At 34.4% G+C, this 26462-nt stretch overlaps 1 protein-coding gene across 2 annotated transcripts; it reads left to right on the top strand.

The window, feature by feature from the left end:
- The first annotated feature begins 1106 nt into the window (after positions 1 to 1106).
- Positions 1107 to 26462, top strand: xit (ALG6/ALG8 family glucosyltransferase xit). 2 transcript variants are annotated; one of them, XM_069823082.1, is made up of 8 exons: positions 1107 to 1260; positions 5322 to 5594; positions 6844 to 7036; positions 11651 to 11896; positions 16878 to 16983; positions 18611 to 18744; positions 20132 to 20271; positions 25342 to 26462. In XM_069823082.1, the coding sequence occupies exons 1-8, from the start codon at positions 1202 to 1204 to the stop codon at positions 25760 to 25762; spliced, it is 1572 nt and encodes a 523-aa protein (XP_069679183.1). In that variant the 5' UTR covers positions 1107 to 1201; the 3' UTR covers positions 25763 to 26462. The 2 variants fall into 2 exon arrangements, with proteins under 2 accessions (XP_069679183.1, XP_069679184.1); XM_069823083.1 differs by lacking the exon at positions 11651 to 11896 and having other exon boundaries at positions 1119 to 1260; positions 25342 to 25900.

Here is a 26462-nt window from a genome sequence, read left to right as displayed (position 1 = left end):
ACAGGCAATGCAAAATAGTACCGTCACAGTCTATTGTTTCTAGCACCCTCAAAACTCAACCTTCGTGACTGTATATAGTAGACTGTGGTTACACCATTGTTTCACTCAAGTTAAATGAAGTTAAGATTCTATCTACTGTACATAAAAGAAATACGCACATTTATGCGCAATTCCACTCCATTATTTATTACAAAAGAAATACGCTGATCGAGTACCGTACGTGTCCCGTTTTTTCATTACAGGCCTAAAATTACAGGATCGCCAAGGTTGCCAGACATCAAGATTGTTTTGGATTTTAATGGCGAGTCCTGTGTCCTGGACTGAGTTATATTTGTCCCGGAATATCAAGAGGATCGGAAAAATTCAATTTTTTGCTCATTTCTATAAGATTATTATTTAAATTCCTTATTCATTTCTTTCAAGACCCTGTCCAACCTATGTTCAACGTCATCAACAATGCCGCCTGGCACCTCCTATCTGGTTGCATCGATAATACAGTAGTATACGGTATAGCTGTTACGTATTGCTGTATATTATAACATCTTTATCCTTTACTCTCTTTGGAAGTTGATTTATTATTGATAGGATTTAAACACTATATCATGCATTTTTCTGTATAGGTCAGACTGTAATGTGACATTATTCTTCCAGACTTTATCCAGAAATTCCATGTAACAAAATTAAAAGTTTAGGACCTATATAATTGCATGAAATACATAAAACGAAAACGCTAAAATCAGTTGTATTATAAATTGAATTATTATTAATTAATCAAAATATGTAATACGTATATGCAGTCACGTCCAAGGTACGGTACGCAGTATCATTTGGTATCATCGCGTCCAGGATTCCTGAGGAGAGAATCTGGCAACCCTGGGGATCGCTACCATTAACATAGAACATAATGGAAATTTAAATGTTTAATATCTTCGGCATGCCTACTTGATGATTAGACAGACATTGGAAGCTGAATTTTGTGATACGCCACAAAATGGACTGATTCTACGAATCGAGCCGATAGAACTTATGAATTCGTAATTCCCTATAATTACCCCTTTTCTCCCGCTGCCCGTACTACATAATTCAATACCATAGAGGTTGTACATATGGAACAAACTGTAGGGCTGCATGGTGCAATTGGCGGATGACGTGTATCAACTGTTTCTACCGGTTGTTGTTCTGAAGTTGAGTGCAAAGAATAATGTTTTGGAGCACGGTTGCCTTAATTTCATGTGTAAAACTACTATTAATTCCATCGTAGTAAGTATAAAGAACAGGAATGTGTTGGAAGAATCCGAATTATTGTTGCACTAATTCTTGGTAAGTGTTCGGCAGTACGTGTTGGATTGTTAGCAGAAGCGCCAATACAATGCTGCCAACACTGTAAAGATTGAACTCTAAGAGATGAAATTGATATTTTTGCGGTTTGTTAAAGGCATAATATGTTAGAAATTTCTTTTACTTTCAAAATAAAGACAAATTAAACTGAAAACTGTGGTTCAGATACTTTACATTATCTTGAACAATTGTATGAAATAATTTTCAGCCAGGGCTGTACAAATTTACACTGTTTTTAGAAAAATAATCTCATGGTCAAAAACATGCCATAGGCTATGTCGTAAGATTGATTAAATATTTGTCTTACATCCGATCGGCTAGGATACTGAACTGAATACCTTCTTTTATTTAAACCCAAAACATACAGTGTATTTAAAGCATTGTCATTACACGAAGAGAACTTCACTTGATGTTGGTCATTCTTTCCGGAGATGATGGAAGAAATGCACCTACTCATAACCATCTAATCAATCTAACCTCGTAAAAGGTTCCTAATTTGGAGTTAACCTACTCAGCTTTAAATTGCCTTACATATACGAATCTGTGACAGACTAGGTTTGGTTAGTTTAGGCATATGTTACAGCCTTGTATATACGATCGACTGCATCCCAACAAAAAATACCTTATAAATAAAACTATTTTCACTTCTGAAATCACTGGAAATACCCTAGTGCTAATTTCACCAACTTAGCTTATTTAAACATTCGTTAAGATTAATCGACAAAGCATACGTATTACAATACTGTTATTTATTAGTAGTTAAACACTATATGTTACAATCAATGTGGGTAAGCTTACGTGGGACAGTTTTACCCTCTAAAGTTAGATTTAAAATGTCTGGTGAAAGTTGAATACTGGTAAGCACCATCGCTGAACACAAGAAATGACATGAAATTACTATTACTTGTCACAGATCTCTGTGCTACCCGTCACAGACTTCGGAGCTATCTGTCACAGACATTAGCCTGTCACTTAACTCCTCATCACACCATCTCTACTCTGTCAAACCTCGGTATATGTTTATTATAAAGTGATGTTTGCCTGTATTCAAATTTTGCCAGATTTTGAAATCGCTACATAAATACAGATAGTTCCTATGCAGACCGGTCCCAGGTAGTAATGTTACATCAGCTTAATGCGGAGTACCTGTCCCAGGAAAGGGTTGGAGGGACCAGTCTGCATAAGGAAGCATGCATCTCCTATTTGCATGACAGTTCGCTGCCCAACAACAGATTTTGTTAAGTAGAGGTTGGAGTGAGACCAGTCTGCATATGAACTCTCTGTACTTGGCATATTTTGCAAGTATTAAATGTCTTAAAGTTCTTTGTATTTTATAATAATTGAAAATATGTTCCGAGTCGCATTGCATTTTGAATATCTTAGAATGATCTTCCTAAGTGATACTTGACATTTCACATGGGTGACATCACTCAGGTTTTCATTTTTCATTTAAATGGATTCACCATAGAGAGAGAGAGGTTTAAAAGTGAACAATTTTACCTTTTTACTCAATTACTACAGTCTAGTATATACAGTCACGAAGCTCAATATGTAGTAAATATGCATCCATAGACAGTTGCTAACCACTAGGATCGCTAATATTGCCTCATTACAGACAATGTGAAATAGTACCGGCACAGTCTATTGTTCCTAGCAACCTCACAACTCAAGCTTCTTGACTATATACTAGACTGTGTAATTACTAATTTAAGTGAAATTATTTGTTTACATTTAGAAAAGAGATAGTGTTAAGACTTATCAATATAATTTTAAAGACAAGTGTGGAACTGTAGACTTAAAAGAGTGATCTGTAACAACAAGCTAGTTGTGTAACAGTCAGCAGTTAACATTTAATATAGGTAGTTAAACTAACACATTCTGAAACTCGAAGTGTCTAGGGTTTTCGGAGTTTGCCGATAAAACGAACTATCTGTACCTTACTTACTTACAAATGGCTTTTAAGGAACCCGAAGGTTCATTGCCGCCCTCACATAAGCCCACCATCAGTCCCTATCCTGTGCAAGATTAATCCAGTCCCTATCATCATATCCCACCTCCCTCAAATCCATTTTAATATTATCCTCCCATCTACGTCTCGGCCTCCCCAAAGGTCTTTTTCCCTCTGGTCTCCCAACTAACACTCTATATGCATTCCTGGATTCGCCCATACGTGCTACATGCCCTGCCCATCGCAAACGTCTGGATTTAATGTTCCTAATTATGTCAGGTGAAGAATACAATGCATGCAGTTCTGCGTTGTGTAACTTTCTCCATTCTCCTGTAACGTCATCCCTCTTAGCCCCAAATATTTTCCTAAGCACCTTATTCTCAAACATCTTTAACCTATGTTCCTCTCTCAGAGTGAGAGTCCAAGTTTCACAACCATACAGAACAACCGGTAATATAACTGTTTTATAAATTCTAACTTTCAGATTTTTTGACAGCAGACTAGATGATAAAAGCTTCTCAGCCGAATAATAACACGCATTTCCCATATTTATTCTGCGTTTAATTTCCTCCCAAGTGTCATTTATGTTTGTTACTGTTTCTCCAAGATATTTTAATTTTTCCACCCCTTCGAAGGATAAATCTCCAATTTTTATATTTCCATTTCATACAATATTCTGGTCACGAGACATAATCATATACTTTGTCTTTCCGGGATTTACTTCCAAACCTATCTCTTTACTTGCTTCCAGTAAAATTTCCGTGTTTTCCCTAATCGTTTGTGGATTTTCTCCTAACATATTCACGTCATCGGCATAGACAAGAAGCTGATGTAACCCGTTCAATTCCAAACCCTCTGTGTTATCCTGAACTTTCCTAATGGCATATTCTAAAGCGAAGTTAAAAAGTAAAGGTGATAGTGCATCTCCCTGCTTTAGCCCGCAGTGAATTGGAAAAGCATCAGATAGAAACTGACCTATACGGACTCTGCTGTATGTTTCACTGAGACACATTTTAATTAATCAAACTAGTTTCTTGGGAATACCAAATTCAATAAGAATATCATATAATACTTCACTCTTAACCGAGTCATATGCCTTTTTGAAATCTATGAATAACTGATATACTGTACCCTTATAGGCCTACTCCCATTTTTTCTCCATTATCTGTCGAATACAAAAAATCTGATCAATAGTTGATCTATTATGCCTAAAACCACACTGATGATCCCCAATAATTTCATCTACGTACGGAGTTAATCTTCTCAAAAGAATATTGGACAAAATTTTGTATGACGTCAATAAAAGTGATATTCCTCGAAAGTTACCACAGTTGGTTTTGTTCCCCTTCTGTACCTCCTCAATTTAATACACATATAACAGACCTAACAATATCCAGAGGAGAAGTGGTTATATGTATATGTATACTAACGGATCCCAAACAGAAAGAGAAGAAAATACCGGAGGTAGCGTACACTGCAGACCTATTTCTAGGAAGAAATCATACTGTTTTCGATGGGGAAGTAAAAACCATTCAAATTGCTCTGAAACAACTGTCATACCAGTCATCAGCATTCTCGAAAGCTGTGATTCTCAGGCTGCAATATCTTTTGTCACCAACCTCTCAAGCACATATAAGATTGCAGGAAATTGATTAAAAACCTCATTGCGCAGAACAGGACAGTAGTCATCCAATGGATCCCATCTCATTGTGGCATAAATGCCTTCCTGTACTACTATTCAGATAATACTGGGTTGAATCGTGCTCTGTAAGGATCTTCAAGAGTTGAACCATTTTTTGTTTCTGGGACTGTACATTTTTAATGTTCGCAATAGCTTGATTGACATTAATTTGACATTCCACAGAAACTTTTGGGACTATTCTGGCGACTATATCATTTCTCTGACATGATTGGAAATCACTTCTTTAGTCTATCATTTATGTATAAAACCCATAAGTACGGTATAGTGCGGAATGTATTTTTAATTTGTTTTTGTTTTTAATAATGCTTCTTTAATAATGTTTTTTTTTATCAGTCGCTCCACAGATTTCGAGGTGCATCGCAATTGGCTGGCTATCACACACAGTCTTCCAATCAGCAAGTGGTACCAAGAAGCGACTTCGGAATGGACACTGGACTATCCTCCCCTCTTTGCGTGGTTTGAGTTCTTTTTATCCCACTTCGCGAAGTTTTTTGATCCTGAGATGCTAGAAGTGAAAAACCTGAACTATGCTTCATCGGGAACAGTCTTATTTCAGAGGTTATCCGTGATTGTTACAGACCTTGTTTTTGCTTACGGAACTCAAGAGTGAGTACAGTTCATATATTAAATTTGTATTTGAAAATATCATTTTGTGTTTATAATTTAATGTATAGGCTAAGCTATAGTGAGCCATGATAGTACCGGTACTATAAATCACTGAATAAAAGGCGAGTATTTTCCCTACACCAAAAATACAATACAAATGGAGTAAAAATTAGTACCTATTTTACCGTAGCCAAATTTGTGGTAAAATGGTTTAAGTATACATTATTATGGATCACTATAGCTGTTCCAATGTAAATTTAGTGAGGCGAATGGTGACAAAATTGCAATACTCATACCCTAGATCATATATACCCAGATTGCTTGGCGTTATAGGTTTCGACGGCAACAACTTTTGTCAGGTTTACTATGCTGCCATCTAGTTGTTACATAAGGAGTCACGTCATAACTCCCATCTGAATTGCATTAGTGACTGTACTGCCATCTCGTGTTCGTTTACGGCGGACGGGTGGCAATCCTGGCAGTTGTTCTCTTTAAAGTGTAACCTATTTTAACATAGGAATGAGCAATCTATTTGTGATCTGGGCTCGTACTTAAAAATGTTTCTAATTTCTCAATGTTTTGTATTTTTGTCTATTATAATATCATCATCATCATCATCATCATCATCATCATAATAATGTAGATTCCAAGGAGTTGTGCCACATATTGGCTCGTTCTGGTCTCATATTACAGGCCGAGAAGTCTCTTCAGTGATCTTCCAGGGTTTCTTGTACTCACCGGGTGTAATTTTTTAGTAATTTAGGATATCTGTTGCGGGACATCCTATTAACATGTTATGTTCATTTTGACTTATAATTTAAAATTTGTTCAAAGACTGATGTCATTCTCATTTCTTCCAAAATCTCTGTATTTTTTTTGTAGTCATTCCATTTATAACCTGCTGTTCTTCTTAAATTTGTCATTTCTGCAGCAATTTCATTATTTTTGCTTTATGTTTTGCCTTGATTGTCCATATAGTAAAGTTTTCACAACCATATAATAAAGTTGGAAGAGTCAATACGTTAGACAATCTTATCTGGGTTTTGGTTAAAGTTTGTTTTGATTTAAACACATTGTTAATGACACCAGTAACTTTAATATTTGTGAGCATTAATAGGTGATTGTATCATAAGTTAATATCATTTTAAAACAGTAATTTTGAGTCAAATTAAAATTGGAAATTTTTAGTTTCCAGTATGAGTATGTTCTTGAAAATGAAATAAAAGAAACATGTGTTGAAATTTTGCAGACTATGCAGCTATTTAAGCAGCAGTGGCATTCGAAAAAGCAGTAAATGGGGTTCTCGTTGGGGATCACCAGCAACAATTTTGCAGATACTTCTCTTGGGCAATGCTGGTCTACTATTGGTTGACCATATACACTTTCAGTATAATGGTTTTCTTCTGGGCCTTCTCTTAATATCTGTGGCTAGAATTCTGCAGGTAAGAGCATTATAATAATATTGTGCTGCGTGTCTAAAGGAGAGGAGAAGAGTAGGTTTAGTGTTCACAGAAATATGTGAATTTTTATTCCCTCATAAGTAGTATTTAGTGCCATTGAGAGGAATTCGCAGATAGCTGGTAATGTCAATCATTTTACGGCCAGGAACTGGAATTCTAAGAAAAGAAGGTGGAACTCTTTACAAACAATACCAGACCATGTTGTGTACCATACTGTAATCCACAGATTACACACTGTGCAGACATTTATTTGCAAACAGATACCGGTATTACATTTACATATAGTACAATGTAGATAGGAGCAAAAATAAATAAATGAATGAATAAATTAATGAATAAATAGGCCTAAATAAAGGAATGGATGAGTGAATAAATAATTGAATGAATACCGGTAAATAAATAAATGAATGGATGAATGAGTGAATAAATAAATGAATAAATAAATGAGTGAATGGATAAATGAATGAATAAATGAATGAGTAAATGAATGAATAAATAAATAACTAAATGCATAAATGAATGAATGAATAAATAAATGAATGGATGAATGAAAGAATGAGTAAATGAATGGATGAATAAATGAATGGATGAATGAATGAATGAACACATGAATGAATAAATAAATAAATAATTGTGAAAGATAAAACAAATTGAGAATGATAAAAATTAGTAATATGCATTACAAGAGCGGTATGTTGAAGTTTTCATGTTCGAGGAAAAGTTTGAAAAAGCGAAACGTAGTTGAGTTTTTTTTAATTTCCGAGAATTGAAAGAAAACATACCGCTCGTGTATCGTACATTATTTTGTGCGAAGATCGTTTATTACATACCTGAAAGACGAATTTCTAATTAGTTGCAATGAAATCTCCATCTTGGTTTCTGTTCAATGACGGCAAATTTGCAAAACAAAAATATCTATCTTCAACATTGTTGCTTTAAAATGTTTTCTGTGTTTACTATACTCCAGCAGGCCGTGATATACGTCTGTCTTTTTTTTTCCCCCAGTCTATAAATGCGAACTTAAAACAAATGGTAAGGTTATGTAATGATTTATTTTTCATTTTAATATTTCAACAATATTATTTATATAACATATTGCAGTAATAACATCGGCATCTGGAATCTTGTTGATTTTTTCACGGCTTCCTTAATGTTACTTGCATCATGAATGCAGTAACTTTAGTGGAGTTGTAGAGTTTACTTAATTTTTGCAAATATTTAAAAATAATAATTAACAGTGCAATTTAGGTGAAATTGCAGTGGTAAGTTTCCAATTTATAATTATTACTATATTGAACGTCTCTAAAAATAATATGTTAAAAGCCTAAAGCAGTAAAATCAATATGTCACTTAAGCGGTAAGAAGAGGGAAATTGTTATGTATGTTAGGTTGGGAATACTGAATGTGGAATTTTATACTTTCCACGGATTGGTTTTGTGCGGAAACCAAGCAAATACGCACGATCTCGCACAAAAAGCTGATGCATGACATGAATTTGTTTTGGCTAAGGAAGAATTGAGAATGACTTACAGCTATGCAGAATTTTACAAAATAGAAGCAGAAAAAAATTCCAAATTTGTTCAACTTACCTTCTTAATTTTGAGTACGTTATTGTATCTGTTTTAATTACAGTACATTGTAGTACAGGATGAGTATGAGATAGTGTGTTTCTTTTTTGCGCGACTTCATTTCTTACACATAAGGGAAGCTACTATTAAAATATTATAAACATTAATCAACAAATGATTATCGTCATCAGAATGGACCACTGCCATTAAAATGTCATGCAATACTGCAGCAGTGAGATCAGTATCAGGGTGAACAACGACTTCACGACAGTGTGGAATTCCAAGATGTGAGGCAACTGAGATTCTTGGTCATGTGCTAGAGTTATGTCCTAAAGGAGATTTATTGCGCAATGTCCATCACCATGCATTATTAATTCTAGAATCAGCAGTAGCTATTATTCAACCCTACGTATTTGCAGTACTAAGTACCTTATATTCTAGAGAAGTAAATTAATGACAAGACACGCAAATCACCCATTTTACTTAGTTGATCAAAGTCCATGACCATTAACAGGAGCTATTGGAGCAATAGTAACAATAACAGGTATAATTAAATGACTTCATCAATATAATCAAGAATTATTAATAATCGGCATAACCATTATATTACTAACAGTAATTCAATGATGACGAGATATTGTACGAGAAGGGACTTATCAAGGATTACATACCAAAATAGTGACAAAAGGATTATGGTGAGGAATAATCCTATTTATTATTTCAGAAGTATTCTTCTTCATTTCATTTTTCTGAGCATTTTTCCACAGAAGATTGTCCCCCACTATTGATATTGGATCTCTATGACCACCTATAGGAATTTATCCATTCAATCCACTACAAATTCCACTATTAAATACAGCCATTCTACTAGCATCAGGAGTTTCATTTTTTTTTTTTTTTTTTTTTTTTCATTTATTTATTTTATTCCATAGATCTTACATGAGCAATGAAGCTTTAAGATGTGGAACATGTCAACATTTTACAATATTACAATTAAAATTTTTACAAATTTTATAGTTTTACAATTTAGTAATTTTCTACAATTTTTACAATTTTGTACAATTTTTTTACATTTTTTTACATTTTTTTTTACATTTTGGCGAGATGTAGTGAGATGAGATGAGGTCCGAGGATTCGCCAAAATATTACCCGGCATTTGCCTTTTCGGTGGGGGAAACCTCGGAAAAACCCAACCAGGAAATCAAATCAAAGGGGGTAATCAAATCAAAGAGGTTGATGCCCAGGACTCGCCATAGACCATCCGGCTTCAGTCCCACGGCTGGGGAAAACCTCCGAAGAAACCAAAGTCCAAAGGGGGATCCAACCCAAGCCCGAACGCAGCTCCGGATCAGCAGGCCAGCGAGTCTGTCGACTGAGCTACATCGATGGCTCTACTAAAAGTATACAATACATAGCCAATCAGATTATTAAATTTACAAACGCAAACGATCATTCATAAGTTGAGCTATATTATAATACAAAACAATTTAATTAAATTTAAGGCATAAACAATTCAACCAGTTGTGATATACAGAAATTGATAATACATATCATGCAAACTACTTCAAATTACAAACACAAACAATTTATCAGTAGAGCTATATAGATTACTATTCAATTTAAAGCATATACAATTCATCGGCCAAAACTATACAAATATATACAATACAAAGTAGCATACTTTCATTAAGCTATACAAATTTGTGTTACTGTAACATGAGCACATCATGGTCTCTTAGAAAATAATTATAATCAAGCACTGCAAGGTCTATTTTTCACAGTTGTATTAGGAATTTATTTTACCGTCCTGCAAGCTTATGAATACATAGAAGCACCCTTTACTATTGGAGATTCCGTATATGGTTCTACATTCTTTATCGCAACAGGATTTCACGGGCTACATGTAATCATTGGAACAACCTTTTTAATAACATGTTTATTACGACACTTAATATTACATTTCTCATCCAATCACGATTTTGGGTTTGAAGCAGCAGCCTGATATTGACACTTCGTTATTGTGATTGCCTAACATTTAAGGAAAAATAAAAATCTTTAAGTACATGGAGAAGTATATTGTATATCTGAGGATGGTAGTAACAGACAAGTGGATATAGTTGTTCTAAGTATACAGACGAAAAAGGCAGTAATATTGGACCCAACTGTATCGTTCGAAAAGGATGTATCTCAAGCCAGCGGTTGATCAAGAAAAACAAGTCATTTAGCACCCCTGTGTTCCTCACTTGAGTGAGAGGTATAATGCAATTGATTGCACATGGGAAGTGAGGAGTTTGCTTTTTGGTGCTTGCGGATCAGCATATAAATATACTACTGACATTTTAAAACAATATGATATGACATCCCAAGATATTAAAAGTATTTGTTTAAATATCTCAAAGAAATCCATAGGAATTTTACATAATCATTTATATAATGTGATGGCTTAGTACACACATGTTGTAAGTACTAATTTCTTAATTTTGAGGAAAACAAGTTTTAATTTTCAATACTTGATTGCACTTCAATTAACATCTATTCCCAAAACGTGAACATAACATAGGACACTCTTAGTATTCATTTCCCACATTTGTGCATAGTAAAGATACACCTCACAGGACTTCGATTTTGTACTTAACTCAATTTGACTGGAAAATGTACTTAACACATGTGTGCACTAAGCCATCGAATGTTTAAATTTCTAACTTTCTAAATTGCATATTGTACTTGATTACTATCTATTGTATTGATATATTTCTTGTTTCTCTCTATTCAATATATGTATTTTTCTGAAATTGTTTTCCGAACCTATATGGTCATCTGTAATGGCAGGCAGATGTATTAATAATACATGCTGAAGAAATTATAATACCACACCTAATAGCATTGGACTCTAAACTTTTAATACCCTCTCCTGTAAAATTTTGTTTGTGTGGCTTAGGACTAGCTATATCATTCTCACCCCCTTCAAATCAGTATGGCGTGATTGAGCTTGGACTTCAGAAATCTCTTAATGATGCCTTGTTTGCAGGGCCAGTGTTTGTGGGCAGCCTTCTGGTTTGCCGTACTCCTCAACATGAAGCACATCTTCATGTATGTGGCTCCTGCATATTTCGTGTATCTCCTACGTAGCTACTGCTTCCTGGGCACACATTCTGGTATTTCTGTGCAGTGGAGATCCTTTTCACCAGCTCGGTTTGCCAAGCTTGGCTTAGTGGTGGCATCTGTTTTCCTAGTCTCGTTTGGACCTTTCATTGTTTTGAACCAACTACCTCAGGTGATTAAATGTTAAGGCTGGTATTCATAGTCGACACTTCCGATTAAAGTGTCCTTTGGAAGATGCAAAGTATCACTTTTCCGTTGCACAGTCGACACTTTGATGCAAAGGAACACTTTGGATGAAAGTGTACTTCCGACCACACATTAAGCCGAAAGTGTCACTTTGTCGAAAAATGGCGGACGTCTTGGAAGTTGTCGAATTATTTATTAGAACGTGCAGAAGAAGTAGCACAATTAGTGGACAATGTACGAAAGCGCTACATTAGAGATAGGCCTAAAGACAATCCCGTGGAATTTTATAATGATATAGAATTTAAAAAAAAACTGTTCCGATTTGATAAAGAAACTGTTATTGAGATTGCTTATCTTTTCGATGACCGGTAGACAAAAACGAATAATAGAGGTTTGCCAGTGCCTCCAATAATACAGTTATTGACTGCATTAAAATTCTATGCTACAGATATGTACCATACATTAATATCTATAATATTATAGTTCAGTAACATTCGTATATTTATAACCTCAATTCGATGAAGTGATATGTAGGTAGATATGCCTATATAACCTATTTTTTTATTACTGAAACGAATATTTTAACTTAAATAATATTAAACTAACTTCAATCTAATGTAGGCATAACTATCTTAAATTAGCATTGAGAGACCTCACGTGCCTGCCTTCTAAGCAGATGCCATAATTATATTGGGTTTAAAATGATTTTGATTTTTGTTGACTGCCTGTATTTTGAAATAAGATTTATCTTGATGTTGATATAATCATTACTGTTTTGATAATATATATTTTCACGCCGGTAAGCAATACATCAGATATGGTTGCTTCTGCTGAGATACTGTCTCTAGTTCATAACCTCACCATGAAAAGAGATCTCATACTATTAGGCCTATTTTGTTTTGCATTGTAGAAAAAATTGGAATTCAAAATATTCCTGAAGAGCAGGCAATAATGGAAACAAGAGAGAGAAAATAATAATAATAACAACAACAACAACAACAACAACAACAACAATAATAATAATAATAATAATAATAATAATAATAATAATAATAATAATAATAATAGCAGTAGTAATGTGTTTATTTCATTCTTTTTTTACTTCTATTCACTATTCACGAAAAAGACAAAAATGAAACTAAAGGAAATAAAATATATATCAATGAAGCAGATGTGTATAAAACCTAACCTAACGATATAAATTTAATGATATATATACACAAAACTTAACCTACTCAGTCCAACTTAACCTAACTATATAAACTAATAGAAGATATGTACAAAATCTAACCGAACTATATAAATCAGTGGAACGGATACATACAATACCTAACTTAGCGACATAAATCAATGAAAAATATGTACAAAACCTAATCTAACTATATAAATTAATGGATCAGCTATGTACTGTACAAAACCTAACCTAATTTCACCAGCAGGATCACTACCTATTTAATAAAATATTATATATCTGAACTGACTGAAATAATCTAAACTATCGGTAACAAAAACTAGAAACTGAAATAAAACAACTTTAAATATATTTTTTCTTTCTCGCGCGATCAATTAGGTTCCCAATTCAAATCACAAGCATTGTAATTTGTAGGTTACACATTAATTTGTTATTGTTTGTTCACCTGTTTTGAAAGGCATTGTGGGACTTCTGTTACCAACCAAATTGTAACTCTACACTTTGCTGGCATAAAGTGACACTTTGTAAAGTGCACTTCTTCAATCGTCTATGAATACCACTAATATGAAAGAGCCACTTTCGTCAAAAGTGTCACTTTGCAAAGTGGTGATATAAAGTGTCGACTATGAATACCAGCCTAAATCCTTTAAACTCTCATATTATGGAGAAACTTTTTTTTCACAAATACCTACCTTTACTTATGTAAGTTGTTATTCATGCTTATTTCAAATTCATATTTCTGTGAGGATATTATAATCTGCAATTCTTTTAAGTTTTACATACATACACTGTTATTAAGTTATCAAAGCTTTGTAATATTTATGCTGTATTAAAAAAAGAACATATAATTGAATTTTACCTAAGTAGAAAAGTTTTATATTTTAAATGTGTACACATTGATACTTTAGGAATGTAGACTTTCATGGCCAGCATTATATGGATCAATGTTATCCAGGCTAAAAAGCTGTGGTCTGTTGGCGCTGTTGCTACCATATGTTTTGTCTGCTGCTCCAGTAGACATCGTCAATAGTGTGGCACACTGGAGCACAAAGATCTCCTTAGCTAAGGAAACATATGGTAGCAACAGCGTCAACAGACCACAGCCCTTTAGCCCAGATAACATCGATCCACATTGATACTTTGTTAGCCACTGTGTAGCTCGGTCAGCTAAGGTGCTTGCCTGCCGATCTGGAGTTGCACTTGGGCACAGGTTCGATTCCCACTTGGCTAATTATCTGATGGGATTTTTCCGAGGTTTTCTCCAAGTGTAAGGCGAATGTCAGGTAATCTATGGCGATTCTTCGGCCTCATCTCGCCAAATACCATTTTGCTGTCACCAATCCCATCGACGCTAAATATAACCTAGAAGTTGATACAGCATCATTAAATAACCAAGTAAAAAAAATATATATTTGTTGTTATCTTTGTTTTTAGTCACGTTCTTGCTTGTGACTACATCCTATTGGCTTGTCAGTGTATCTGAATGTTAAATGTATCCTGTGCCAAAGTAGCATGAAGTATGGGACGACTTTCACTCAAAATGAATTAGGAAATTAATTACATTTGACTAACCAAAATAATTTTGAGACTGTTAATCTGTTTGTAAGTTCTCAACAACTTCTCAAGAAGATGTGAATTACAGTCATGGTCCCTTTGAATAGCTATTAATCCTTTGCGTGTTTGTTTTTTAAAATAATGTGTTTAATCTATAACTACAGTCAATGTATTGTTATTAGTATCTCTTTGTTCTTATCTATTGCTTTAAAAATAATATGTTTAATTTGTAATCTTAAGTCATTTTTTCTACTATTCTTTTACTGTACTGCTTACATTTGTTTTTAAATCTTTTGTATTGCCCTACCATTATATATTGCCCTTCAAGAATTTCGGTATTCGTTAGTTGTAAGTCATTACTTGTGTTATATTTTAATTATTATAATTGTTCCTGAATCATGTATGTAACTTGTAACCGTAAATCACTGCTTGTAATATCTCTTTATTATTCTTAACCGTTTCATTGTTCATGAATTAAGTATTAATTTGAAAGTGAAAGTGAAACTTTGTTTTATTAATCTATTATTGATTATCTTTTTAAGATCGTGATTTACTCTGACACGGTTAGACATTCTTGTATACCTTTTACATTGATTATTCCTCAAACATCTCATTAATCTTTAACAGGAGCCATTCTTTCACTAATGTGCATGCTTCTAATAATTCATGTGAATTGTAACTGTGACCACTATTTTATGTTATCACTTTACTGTTGTTTATTGGTTATAAAATATGTATTTTGATGCCAACTACAGTGAAACCTGTTCAAATCGGAACCTGAATAATCTGGAATCCTGTCTATTTCGGAACAATTTATTGGTCCCGGCGAAATTTGTATGTATTATGTGTAATTTTTCCTGAATAAAACGGAAACTGTCCAACGCGGAAACAGAAACTGTCTGCTACTGTTCAAAACGGAAACGATATTTTGGACATACTATATTTTGTAATTATATTTTGAAACAGCGTGTAATTTCAAGGAATATACAAAATATGTAGGTCACTAAGATAAAAACAAGTTTTCTTTGCAAAATTCTAGAGGGTACGAGGGTGTGTTGGCCTGTCGGTCATAAATTTTATTACCCTGTTGACTAGGCAGACGAGTCCCTTCAAAGATTTTCAATGCTTCACACCCGTATACTGTCGTAGCTAAACAGAGCGGAAGTGTAGTGATTTCCAGGTAAAAAAAAAAGTTGCATAAAATGTGGCATTAACATTAAGTGATGAAGTAAAAGTTATCGAGATAAAGGAAAATTAGAAACAAAGTCTATGTGAAATAATATTGAAGTACAGTTGTGGAAAACTTAGGTGTGACACTTTAAAAAATAAAGATCATAATGAGTGAGTGGTGTGCGGCCAATATTGGTGACACAAAAGGAACCAGAAAGCAACTGTTTATGTGAAAATAAATGAACTGTTGTGGGAGTGGGTTCTTCATGACGTTTCAAAGAACAAGCCAATTTCTGGATCTGTTCTGCAAAGCAAGCTATTGAACTGGAAAAGAAATTAAATAAACCAGAATTCAAGGCTTCTAATAGATGGCTCCTAGTCCAATTAATTAATAATGTGCAGTGATATGCAGTACAGTATTAGAGTATAGTGTTAGATATTAAATATAATGAGATTAGCAAACTTTAGTAATGTTTAATGACTAATGAGTGAGTTACGATAATATTTATACAGAAAATGAGATTTTAATCAAAATGATTCACCAACGTAATAAGCGACAGAAAGCTGATTTAATGTGATGAATGTTGAATGGAATATTTTGTACTTCTTGAAGTTTGGGACATGCCATTTTGTTTTTCATGTATATGAATGACAAAATATTCCATTTTAATGTCACACCTAAATAATACGGAAACCTGTCCACAACGGAAAAAAAATTAGGACCATGTCACTTCCGTCTTGAACAGGTTTCACTGTATAACCCTAATATACCTCAGGGTGAAATAGGGTTTATTAAATTGGATAATAAAAAAAAAACAACTTCAAGGATATATAAATGAAATGTAAAAATACAATATTCACTAAAATCGATTGTAATCACCTTATTCTGTGATAGCCTCTGTTACTTAAGTTAAAGTATAAACATATCAGTCGAAATGAAACGTGTTTCTTTGTAATGAAATAAAACTGTCTTTGTATTGAAACGTGTCATTCTAACCATTTTATTTCTATTTAATGAGTGTATAAAATGTATTCTGATTTCTTGTTTCAGGTGTTTTCGAGACTGTTCCCATTTAAACGAGGACTCTGTCATGCCTATTGGGCACCAAATTTCTGGGCTCTCTACAACATTGTTGATAAAGCACTTACAATAGCAGGTACAGGAAATGCATAAATAACAATATTTTAGCACTTTTAAACTTTACAGTGTTAATATTGAAACTATGGTATTTTACCTTAGTAAGTAGTTTCGGCAGAAATATATGCCATCTTCAGATTGATAGTGAGGTCTTGTTTTTTTATTATTCTAGTTTCGTCTTGGTGGGTGTGTGTTTATGATTGGTAGACATACGAAAACACATGCACAACTCATCCTCAACACTGAACTGAATTTCAGAATGTACACCCTTTTCGACACAACACTACCAATCATGAACATACCCCCACCTAAACCTACACACCCCCACCAAGATACCAGCATAAGAAACCAGAAGAAAATGCAAGACCTCACTAGCAATCTGAAGATGGCGTACATGACTCCTGAAACTAGTCATTAAGGTAAAGTACCATAACAGCTTCAATATTAACAAAGTAAAGTTAAAAAGTTGTTAATTTGACAAATTTAACAGATCATTGATGATTTATAAGTGTTGATAGTGTAATAATAATAATAATAATAATAATAATAATAATAATACTTAATTACTTATGGCTTTTAAGGAACCTGGAGGTTCATTGGCGTTCTCACATAAGCTCGCCATCATCGGTCCCTATCCTGAGCAACTTTAATCCATTCGCTATGATCATATTCCACCTCCCATCTATGTCTCGGTCTCTCGAAAGGTGATAACAATAATAACTGGACATGACTGCTTGGCACAGCATCTCCACCATTTCGGTATTTATCAAAATCCAACCTGTACCCTTTGTGACCTTCAAGAAGCGATGAATAGGGATCATGTCCAACACTGCCCAGCTCTAAAATCACTGACAGAATGTGCCAGATACTGAGAAGCGAAAAGTCTCATGTAGTCCAACGAATTTCAACGATTCATAATTATGCAATAACTATTTGTAAATGCAGTCTCATGATAGTTATTATGTAAAAGGTCATAAGAAAATTGTTTCATATCTGAAAGGACTGTATACACTGCAAAACCTTCATTTTAGACTAATTTAATTTAATATGTTACCATTTTTAAATATGTACATTCATTAACGTTTTATCTCACGTTTTATATTTTAATACAATATGGTAATGTAACCCATTGCACATCAGTATAACAGTTCAATAGAGGTAACAGTGATCTGAAGATGGTTTACAAAACCGAAAACGTTCATCAAGTAGAATGAAATAGAAATATCACATTATTATATAAGATAAGTTTATGACGGACTTAAAGAAAATATTGTTAAATTAACAAAACTTATCGGAACAAAAATGGGTATTTAAGAAAAAAATCTTAGTTTTTAGTTCTTTAAGGATTTTGTTTAGTTATTTTATTAGATTTAATTTTAAGTTCTATCAAGTGATATTGTTTTAATTTTGAGGTTGTGTTTATGTCAAAGATAAGTTATCTATGTATCTGTCATTCGAATAAATGAATAAATAAATAAATAAATAAATAAATAGTAATAATAATAATAATAATAATAATAATAATAATAATAATAATAATAATAATAATAATAATAATAATAAATTTACATTGATAAATTGAATGGGCTACAAATTTGATAAAGTAGTGTGAAGGTTTATTTTGCCTTTGTTATAACTACTTTTAGGAAGGCACATGGGGCTTACTAGTGATGTGCCTGCTGCAGTTATGACTGGCGGACTTGTTCAAGAATACAAACATGTTATTCTACCAGAAATCACACCCAGAACTACATTTGTTTGCACTCTTCTTTCAATTCTGGTAAGTGAAAAAATATCTTAAAATTCGTAGACTATTTTTTGTCTTCGAAATGATATACAGTGAAACCTCTCATTCACGGACATCGAAGAGACGTAACAATCTGTCCACATCTGGGAGGTGTCCTTTATTGGGAGGGAGGTTCCCCAATCTAACAGTAAATTTATAATATGCATTATGTATCCCTTCACGTTTTAAATGAAATGTATTACTGTAGTTTAATGCTGAATACAGTCTACTGTACTACAGTAAATTCTTGGCAACTTTGAACTACAGTTGATAAGGCTGAAAAAGGAAAATACAGTACTGTGCCATGCAATTTTATTCCAGGTCTACAGTTATGCAGTACTGTAATTTACAGTTTTCAACTTAACCTTTATGTTCAGGTCTCTCGAAACAGAACAACTGATTGAAGTGAAGAGAATAATTCTACTATCTCTATTATGTGTCGAATACAAATTCACGATCACGGGAACCTTGGACCCATCAGACAGATTAAATTTTATGACTCTGTTTATCCACCCGCTTCCAGCTAACAAAGGGTAGCCAGCTGGGCTAGTGGTAGCCTACGAGGCTCTTATTGTCTTTTTTCATGTTAAGGAATTACTATACACTTCTCAGAACTAAATTTCCAATTTTTGTAACACATTAGGTCTTGAAATCCAAGTTCTGTCCGCAGTCAGGAGGTAAAGCAAGCTTTAGGACTGTGAAACAGCTGTCCGTGTCCGTTTCTGAGAGTGTCCGTATACGAGAGTTAAATTTATAATTATTTCTATATATTATTTCAATTGGGACATAAAAATCTGTCCGTATATGAGGAGTGTCTGTAACTTGGGGGTGTCCGTAAGGAGAGGTTTCACTGTACAGTATAATTTGCAACGGATGTTACAAGATTTATTTTCTATGGTTACAAGTATATCAGTTACAATAAGTGTGATAAGAATTACGTCATGTGCTACAAATGTTCTCATTTCTACGCATTTAGAATCAGTAATAGAAATACATAGTCCACACCTGTGGAGTAACGGTCAGCGCGTCTGGCTGTGAAACCAGGTGGCCCGGGTTCGAATCCCGGTCGGGGCAAGTTATCTGGTTGAGGTTTATTCCGGGGTTTTCCCTTAACCCAATACGAGCAAATGCTGGATAACTTTCGGTGTGTTGGACCCCGGATTCATTTCACCAGCATTATCACCTTCATATCATTCAGACGCTAAATAACCTAGATGTTGATACAGCGTCGTAAAATAACCCAATAAAATAAAAAATAAAAAGAAATACATCCAATTATTTGAAATAATAAAATTTAATATTGTATTTTCAATGAGTGGAAATAAATTGATTTTATTTGAAACCATTTATGTGCCAACATACCTACATGATTATGTTCTAGCCAGCGCTGGTGAAGCTGTGGTGTTGCCCAAGCAACCCGTATCATTTTGTGCGCTGTATAGTGCTGTGTGCCTCTGGGTCCTTCATGTTCGGCTGGCACGTTCATGAAAAGGCTATCCTTCTAGTCATCATTCCCTTAAGGTTTGTGTCTCAGAGCTTGCTTCTAATTTTACATGACTGGAGATTTAGATTAATTTAATTTAATTTTTCTTCCTGTAACCACTACAGGTTGCCATCGACAAAGAGTACCATGATACAATAGAGTAAATGCCTTGAGGCTTAGTGATACATTGTTGTCGGAGTGAAAAATAACAATTTGAATTACAGTAGCGTGCAAATTAATCCGAACAACGTAATTACTTATGCAAAAACACTCAAATGGGATAAAAAAAGGATCTAAGACATACCTCAGTAATCTATGTGGCCTCCCTTGTTCCTAATAACAGCTCTGAGACGATTTGGCATGGATTCCACTAATTTCCCACAAATATTCTTCATTTCTTCATTGCGAAACCATACACCAATGAGGGCAGAAATCATCTTCTCCTTTGTAGAACAATCCATTTTTTGCATTCTTCTTTTGCAAATTGACCACAAGTTCTCAATGGGGTTGATGTCGGGTGAGTTGCCTGGCCAGGGGAGTACCTGAATATTCTTCTTGTTGAAGAATTCTGTAGTTTTTCGAGACGTATGGTATGGTGCCAGGTCTTGTTGGAACACACCTCTGCCATCCAGAAATGATTTTTGCAGCTGGGGTACGATTCTGGTTTCCAATAAGTGAATATATTTGTCAGAATTCATCATTCCCTTGATAGGTATTAATGCTCCAGGCCCTTCAAATGTAAAACAACCCCAACACATTACTTTAGGGGGGTATTTGGGTGCTTGTTGGAGATGAGCTGCTATTACTTTTTCGGATCCTTTCCGTATGTAAGAAATACGGTGGCCGTGGACCTCGAAATGAGACTCATCGGAAAAAAGTACATTCTTCCACTCATTCACTGTCCAGTGTTGATGTAATTTTGCCCACATTAAGCATTTTTTGCACATAACAGGGGTTAGCAGTTGCTTCTTAATAGGTTTACGAGCCCTTCGTCCAGCTTCCAAAAGCCTACGCCGCACTGTTGTGACGTGAATATTTGCCCCAGTGGTAGCCATTAACTTGCAGGCTAAGTCGACAGCAGTTAGTCTAGGATTTAATTTACTTTTCCTGACAATTAAACGATCATCTGCAGGTGAAGTCTTCCTTTTCCGGCCACAGTTTCCTTTTTTCTGGGGTGTGATGGATCCAGTCTCCCTGTATCGTTTTATGATCGAATTAACAGTAGCCAAACCGATGTGACATTCTGCAGCAATTTGCCTCTGTGTCATAGAAGAATGCTCTGCTAATGTTATAATTTTAGACCGTTTTCGTGGAGTTGTATCCATTTGTGAAGGAAACAGAATGTACACAGGATTGCAGTATTAAGTCTTCAACACAACTGAAATGCTTATAAGTACAAAACGACAGGCAAAATGTCACATATTATAAAAAAAATAATGACAGACCTTCAACAATGGAATTACACGTACTACAGATGTCAATTAAAGCGGTATGAGCAGCTGTGAGGCCAACAATGACAGAAAATGTAAAAATATGTCGTGTTCGGATTAATTTGCACGCTACTGTATGATGCCTGAAAATAGGTATTGAGCCTTTGAGTGCTGCAATTGTTAGATCTCTTAAAATATTTTTATGCAGGCCAAAAGATTTACAGAAGTCGACTAGGAACCGGGGTATGGTCCCACGGGCTCTTATCATTAGTCCCGTAATGACGATGGATTCCAGATGGTATTTGTCCTTATAAAAACTGATGGAAGGTTCATATATATATTCCTTTTTTCCTCGTGTACTTCTTCTGGCTGGTGTTCGTGCGATTCGAATCTCACAGTAGGGTCTATGATGTAACCTTCAAGGGAGGGAGATTTAAATGCAATTATGTCGATTCTTCGATTACTCCCTCACTGGATATGCCGTGTACTTCTTCATATACTGAATAACCTTTGTTCCTTAAGGCAGTTGCTATTATAGATCTTACTGTATGATGCCGCGTATTTCGTAGAAGTTCACTGTGTGGACAGGCCCCCAGGACATGGGCAAGGGTTTCAACCTCCCTGTCGCAACGTCGACAGAGGTTACTGCCCGAAGACCTGCCAGGTACACTACGTACAGCTGATATGTTAGCATTCATCTTGATTGCTTCCCTCCACTCACTACAGGAAAGACCCTTGTGATTCCGGATCCACTTATTGTCCGGGGTATATTGTTGGTATAAGAGCACGCCTTTGCCTTTATGTTTTTTTTGGCTCCAGTTCTCAAACGCTTTTTCTCTTAATACTTGCCGTATCTTTCGCGCATCTACAGTGCCGTATTTATTTAAAATATTTGCTGATTCGGTGATATTGAGTGCTGTGAGACTGGATGTAATTTCTTGGGATAATTGCCTTGTAACATGTAGGAAGGAATTATTGGATTTAAGCAGTATCTTACATGCATTTATATGTTGTAAGTATAATTCCCATGCTGAACAAAATAAACCTAATCCCTTGAATTTTGTGTCTGTATACAACATATCTGTTGGAAGGTCATTAGGCAGTTGCAGTATTTCTTTCAGCACTATTAACAAGGTTCAAGTTTATATATAATTGTGAACTTTCAGGCATTTAGAGATTGAATATATTTGATGTAGGGCCTAAATGAGAGAGACAAAATTAAAGAGATTAAAATTTTAAATATATTTCACGTGATTTTCTTGAATTTAGTAAGTATGAAATTAGTTATAGATTATCTTTAATACAGTAAAAAAACGACATTTAACTAGGATTGTGAGGTATTCCACATTGTATTTTAAGCCAGAAGGACTTGTCTTGTGTGGATTCCATATGGGACACCAAAATCCCATATTTACGTATATTGTGTCACAGATGGCCAACGTCCTTTATTTTTCTTCTATTCTATACCCCTTATAGATATCCTGTTATAGAAATATCATATCAAACAGTCACTTTTCTATTAACACCATCTTTAGGAGTGTGATAACGAAGCTAATACATATTTTAAATCTTCAGTTTCTTCTCTTCAGTTGAAAGTATATATTTCCAACCAAAAGCTGTGCCTGGTTGTTGGTGCAGTAATTGTTTCTGAATTGTTGTTGTCGTTGTTGTTTTCTAATGCCAGGCGTTTGACAATAAAGTCATTTGACCTCTTGCACTCCAATATTTTTCAAAGATATTATCATGACCAGCCACTGAAGCACAGATTTTGAGGTGTTCCGAATCCATTTCTTGGTTTGAGTTGCACAATGGACAGTTAGGGGACTGATATATTCCAATTCTATGCAGGTGTTTGGCCAAACAATCATGGCCTGTTGTCAATCTAAATGCAGCTACAGACGATTTTCGTGGTAAATCGGGAATTAACTGTGGATTTTGATGCAGAGAGTTCCATTTTTTCCCTTGGGATTGTGTTATCAAATTTTGTTTGTTGAAGTCTTAAGTATGTATATTTAATAAATCTTTTCACAGAGTAATACGTAGATTTAGTAACAGGTCTGTAAGTAGCAGTGCTGCCCTTCTTTGCTAAAGCATCCGCATTCTCGTTTCCCAGGATTCCACAATGGGATGGTATCCATTGGAATACAATTCTTTTATTGAGTGGTATTAATTGAGAGTGCATTTTAGTTATTTCTGCTGTTTGAGATGAAGGTGTGTGTTTAGAGACTATTGATAGAATAGCTGCTTTGGAGTCTGACAATATAACTGCATTTTTAAATTTACTGATGTGGCATAGAAGATTCCTGAAACGTTTCTGAATTGTGTGTAGTATGTATGAAGATGCGAAAAGTGTTTGAAATCAAAATGAGTGATTCTCCTTTGGATGATTTCTGTTGAAGTTGAACGTCATTATGTGGTTTTGATTTGAAAGAAAACACATTAATCTTTATTGTTGTTGTTTAGTTAATTGTCCGAAGACAGGTTTGAACCTCATATGTGACACCAATAAAACATCACTCATGAGGCAACTAAGCCAGGAGTTAACAGGGTAGGGTAGCCAGCTCCTTTCTCCCTAATCTTTATTAAAGATTTCTAAATTTAATGTACATCATTCTGGATAAGTTGACTCGTAGAGATTGAATATGGTCAAAATGCAACTAGTAATTTATGATAAATTGTTGTACAAAGATAGATAGACAGATGACATGTTCAAATCTGCCTTTTCAGGAGTGTTGTAAACGTATTTTTTCGAATTAGATTTTTTGTAGTATTACAATATTATTTTCTTTAAATATACTTGACGAAAGGAAGGCCTCCTGAAGAGACAGCAGGATGAGGTCGAAACAGGTCTAATAAAGTGTCATTCATGGTTACACGTGACGATACCCTTTTTATTATTATTAAATTATTTAAACAGTTTCAGGATACAAAATATATTAAGAAATTTATGAAGAATATCTTAGATAATACTGTACAACATGAAGTTTGTCCTTTTTATAAAAATATGTGTATTCGATGTATTTTGTGGTCGCAAAAAAGAATCTGCAGTTAATTTTTGTCCAGCACATACTGTTTCTCCAAAATAAAAAGTTAACTAATGTTAGTGAAATGTTGCACTACTTTCACCTTATGGGATGCAACATGTCAGTGAAAGTACACTTTCTTGACAGCCACCTGGACTTCTTTCCAAAAAACCTTGGTGCTGTAAGCGATGAACACGGGGAGAGGTTTCATCAAGAAATATCTACCTTCGAAAAGCGCTTCAGTGGAAGGTGCAATGCAAGTATGCTGGCTGAATATTGCTGGTCACTCATCAGAGAGATTGCAGAAGCTGTTTACAAACATAAACGATCAAAAAAAGATATTTTAATTTGTGAATTTTGCTAAACAAAGGTTGCTTTATGTGCTAGTGTAACAAATTTGTGTAAATAAGTGAAGTTCGTGTACCATGAAAATGGTATGTGTTAGAAAATTTTAGTTTTCAGAAATGAACTCAGCACCTCTCATTTAGTTAAAATTGTACATAGTTTCATCTAAAGGACAGAAACAAAGTTTTAAATTTGTTGTCCAGTGTAATTAGTGGATTGTATTCTGTATGGAAGAACATTAACATTTTTTATAAATTGCTGTTTTCCTTTTGTAAGTGATTTTATTAGCTGCCCTTGTTATTTGTTTCAGTTTCATGGCTGTTATCTGGAAGAAAGAAGCACAGATGTATGTGCTGTTGGCTACAGTGGGGCATTACTCTCTGTTCCCATTGCTATTCACATCGTTTGAGCAGCCCATTAAGGTTCTTGTTTTGCTCTTGCACTCCTGCTACGCATTTGCAAACTTAGCAAGTTTATTTGATATGAAAAAGTGTTCAGCATGTCTTCCACTTCTCAACACGTTCGAGTCAATTTATCTGTTAGGACTTATTCCTCTTTTTTTGTATGAAAGTGTAATACATCCATACCTGGGATTAAACACTAGACTTCCATTCTTGCCTCTTATGCTTACGTCTGTATACTGTTCTCTGGGTATTTCATACTTTTGGCTGAAATACTACTGGCATTTCCTTACCACTAGTGAAATAAATCATAAAAGAAAAGCACATTAATAAATTTAATTTTTTAGAAATATAGAATGAGAAAACATCTGATGGCTGTGTCACATGCAATTTTACCCATTTCTGATGATAACTTATTTTACTACAGTTGTTCGAAAGGAACAGGAAAAGCAGTAGTCTTAAGAGCAAAGTTTATGGTTCTCATACATACCATTATTTTGACACTATGAAAAGAATGTCAAAGATCCCTGTTACTGAAACAATGATCATGTTTTTGTCATTCCGTTTCTGTAACAGTTGTTTTATTCTATATTAAAGATTTAAAATAATGTAAACCAACTTGAAAACATGTGTATTTTTACAACAGGAATGAATACTTACATGGCAAAAATATAATTTATTTTTTCACATATGGAAATAAGCCTGCAAACGCAATTTCGACATAATAAAAACTGCTACTTCATTAAAACTTGTAATGAATTTGTCATGAGAAATATTTCATCCATAGCTTTAATAGAAAAAGTACATACCTTTGAACAGAGTTTATGGGTACAAGTACCGACTCAGACTTATTTACATAGGTAATGCTATTAGTAAGAGAATTACAGTGAAAGAATGTCATATCTTTAGAAATTAATATGTTATACATATTTGTGTATCAAATACAGTAGCGTGCAAATTAATCCGAACAACGTAATTACTTATGCAAAAACACTCAAACGGGATAAAAAAAGGTTCTGAGACATACCTC

The sequence above is a fragment of the Periplaneta americana genome, chromosome 4 (genome assembly GCF_040183065.1).
Source record: "Periplaneta americana isolate PAMFEO1 chromosome 4, P.americana_PAMFEO1_priV1, whole genome shotgun sequence".
Classification (NCBI taxonomy): Eukaryota; Metazoa; Arthropoda; class Insecta; order Blattodea; family Blattidae; genus Periplaneta; species Periplaneta americana.
This window is presented reverse-complemented; position numbering and strand designations above follow the sequence as displayed.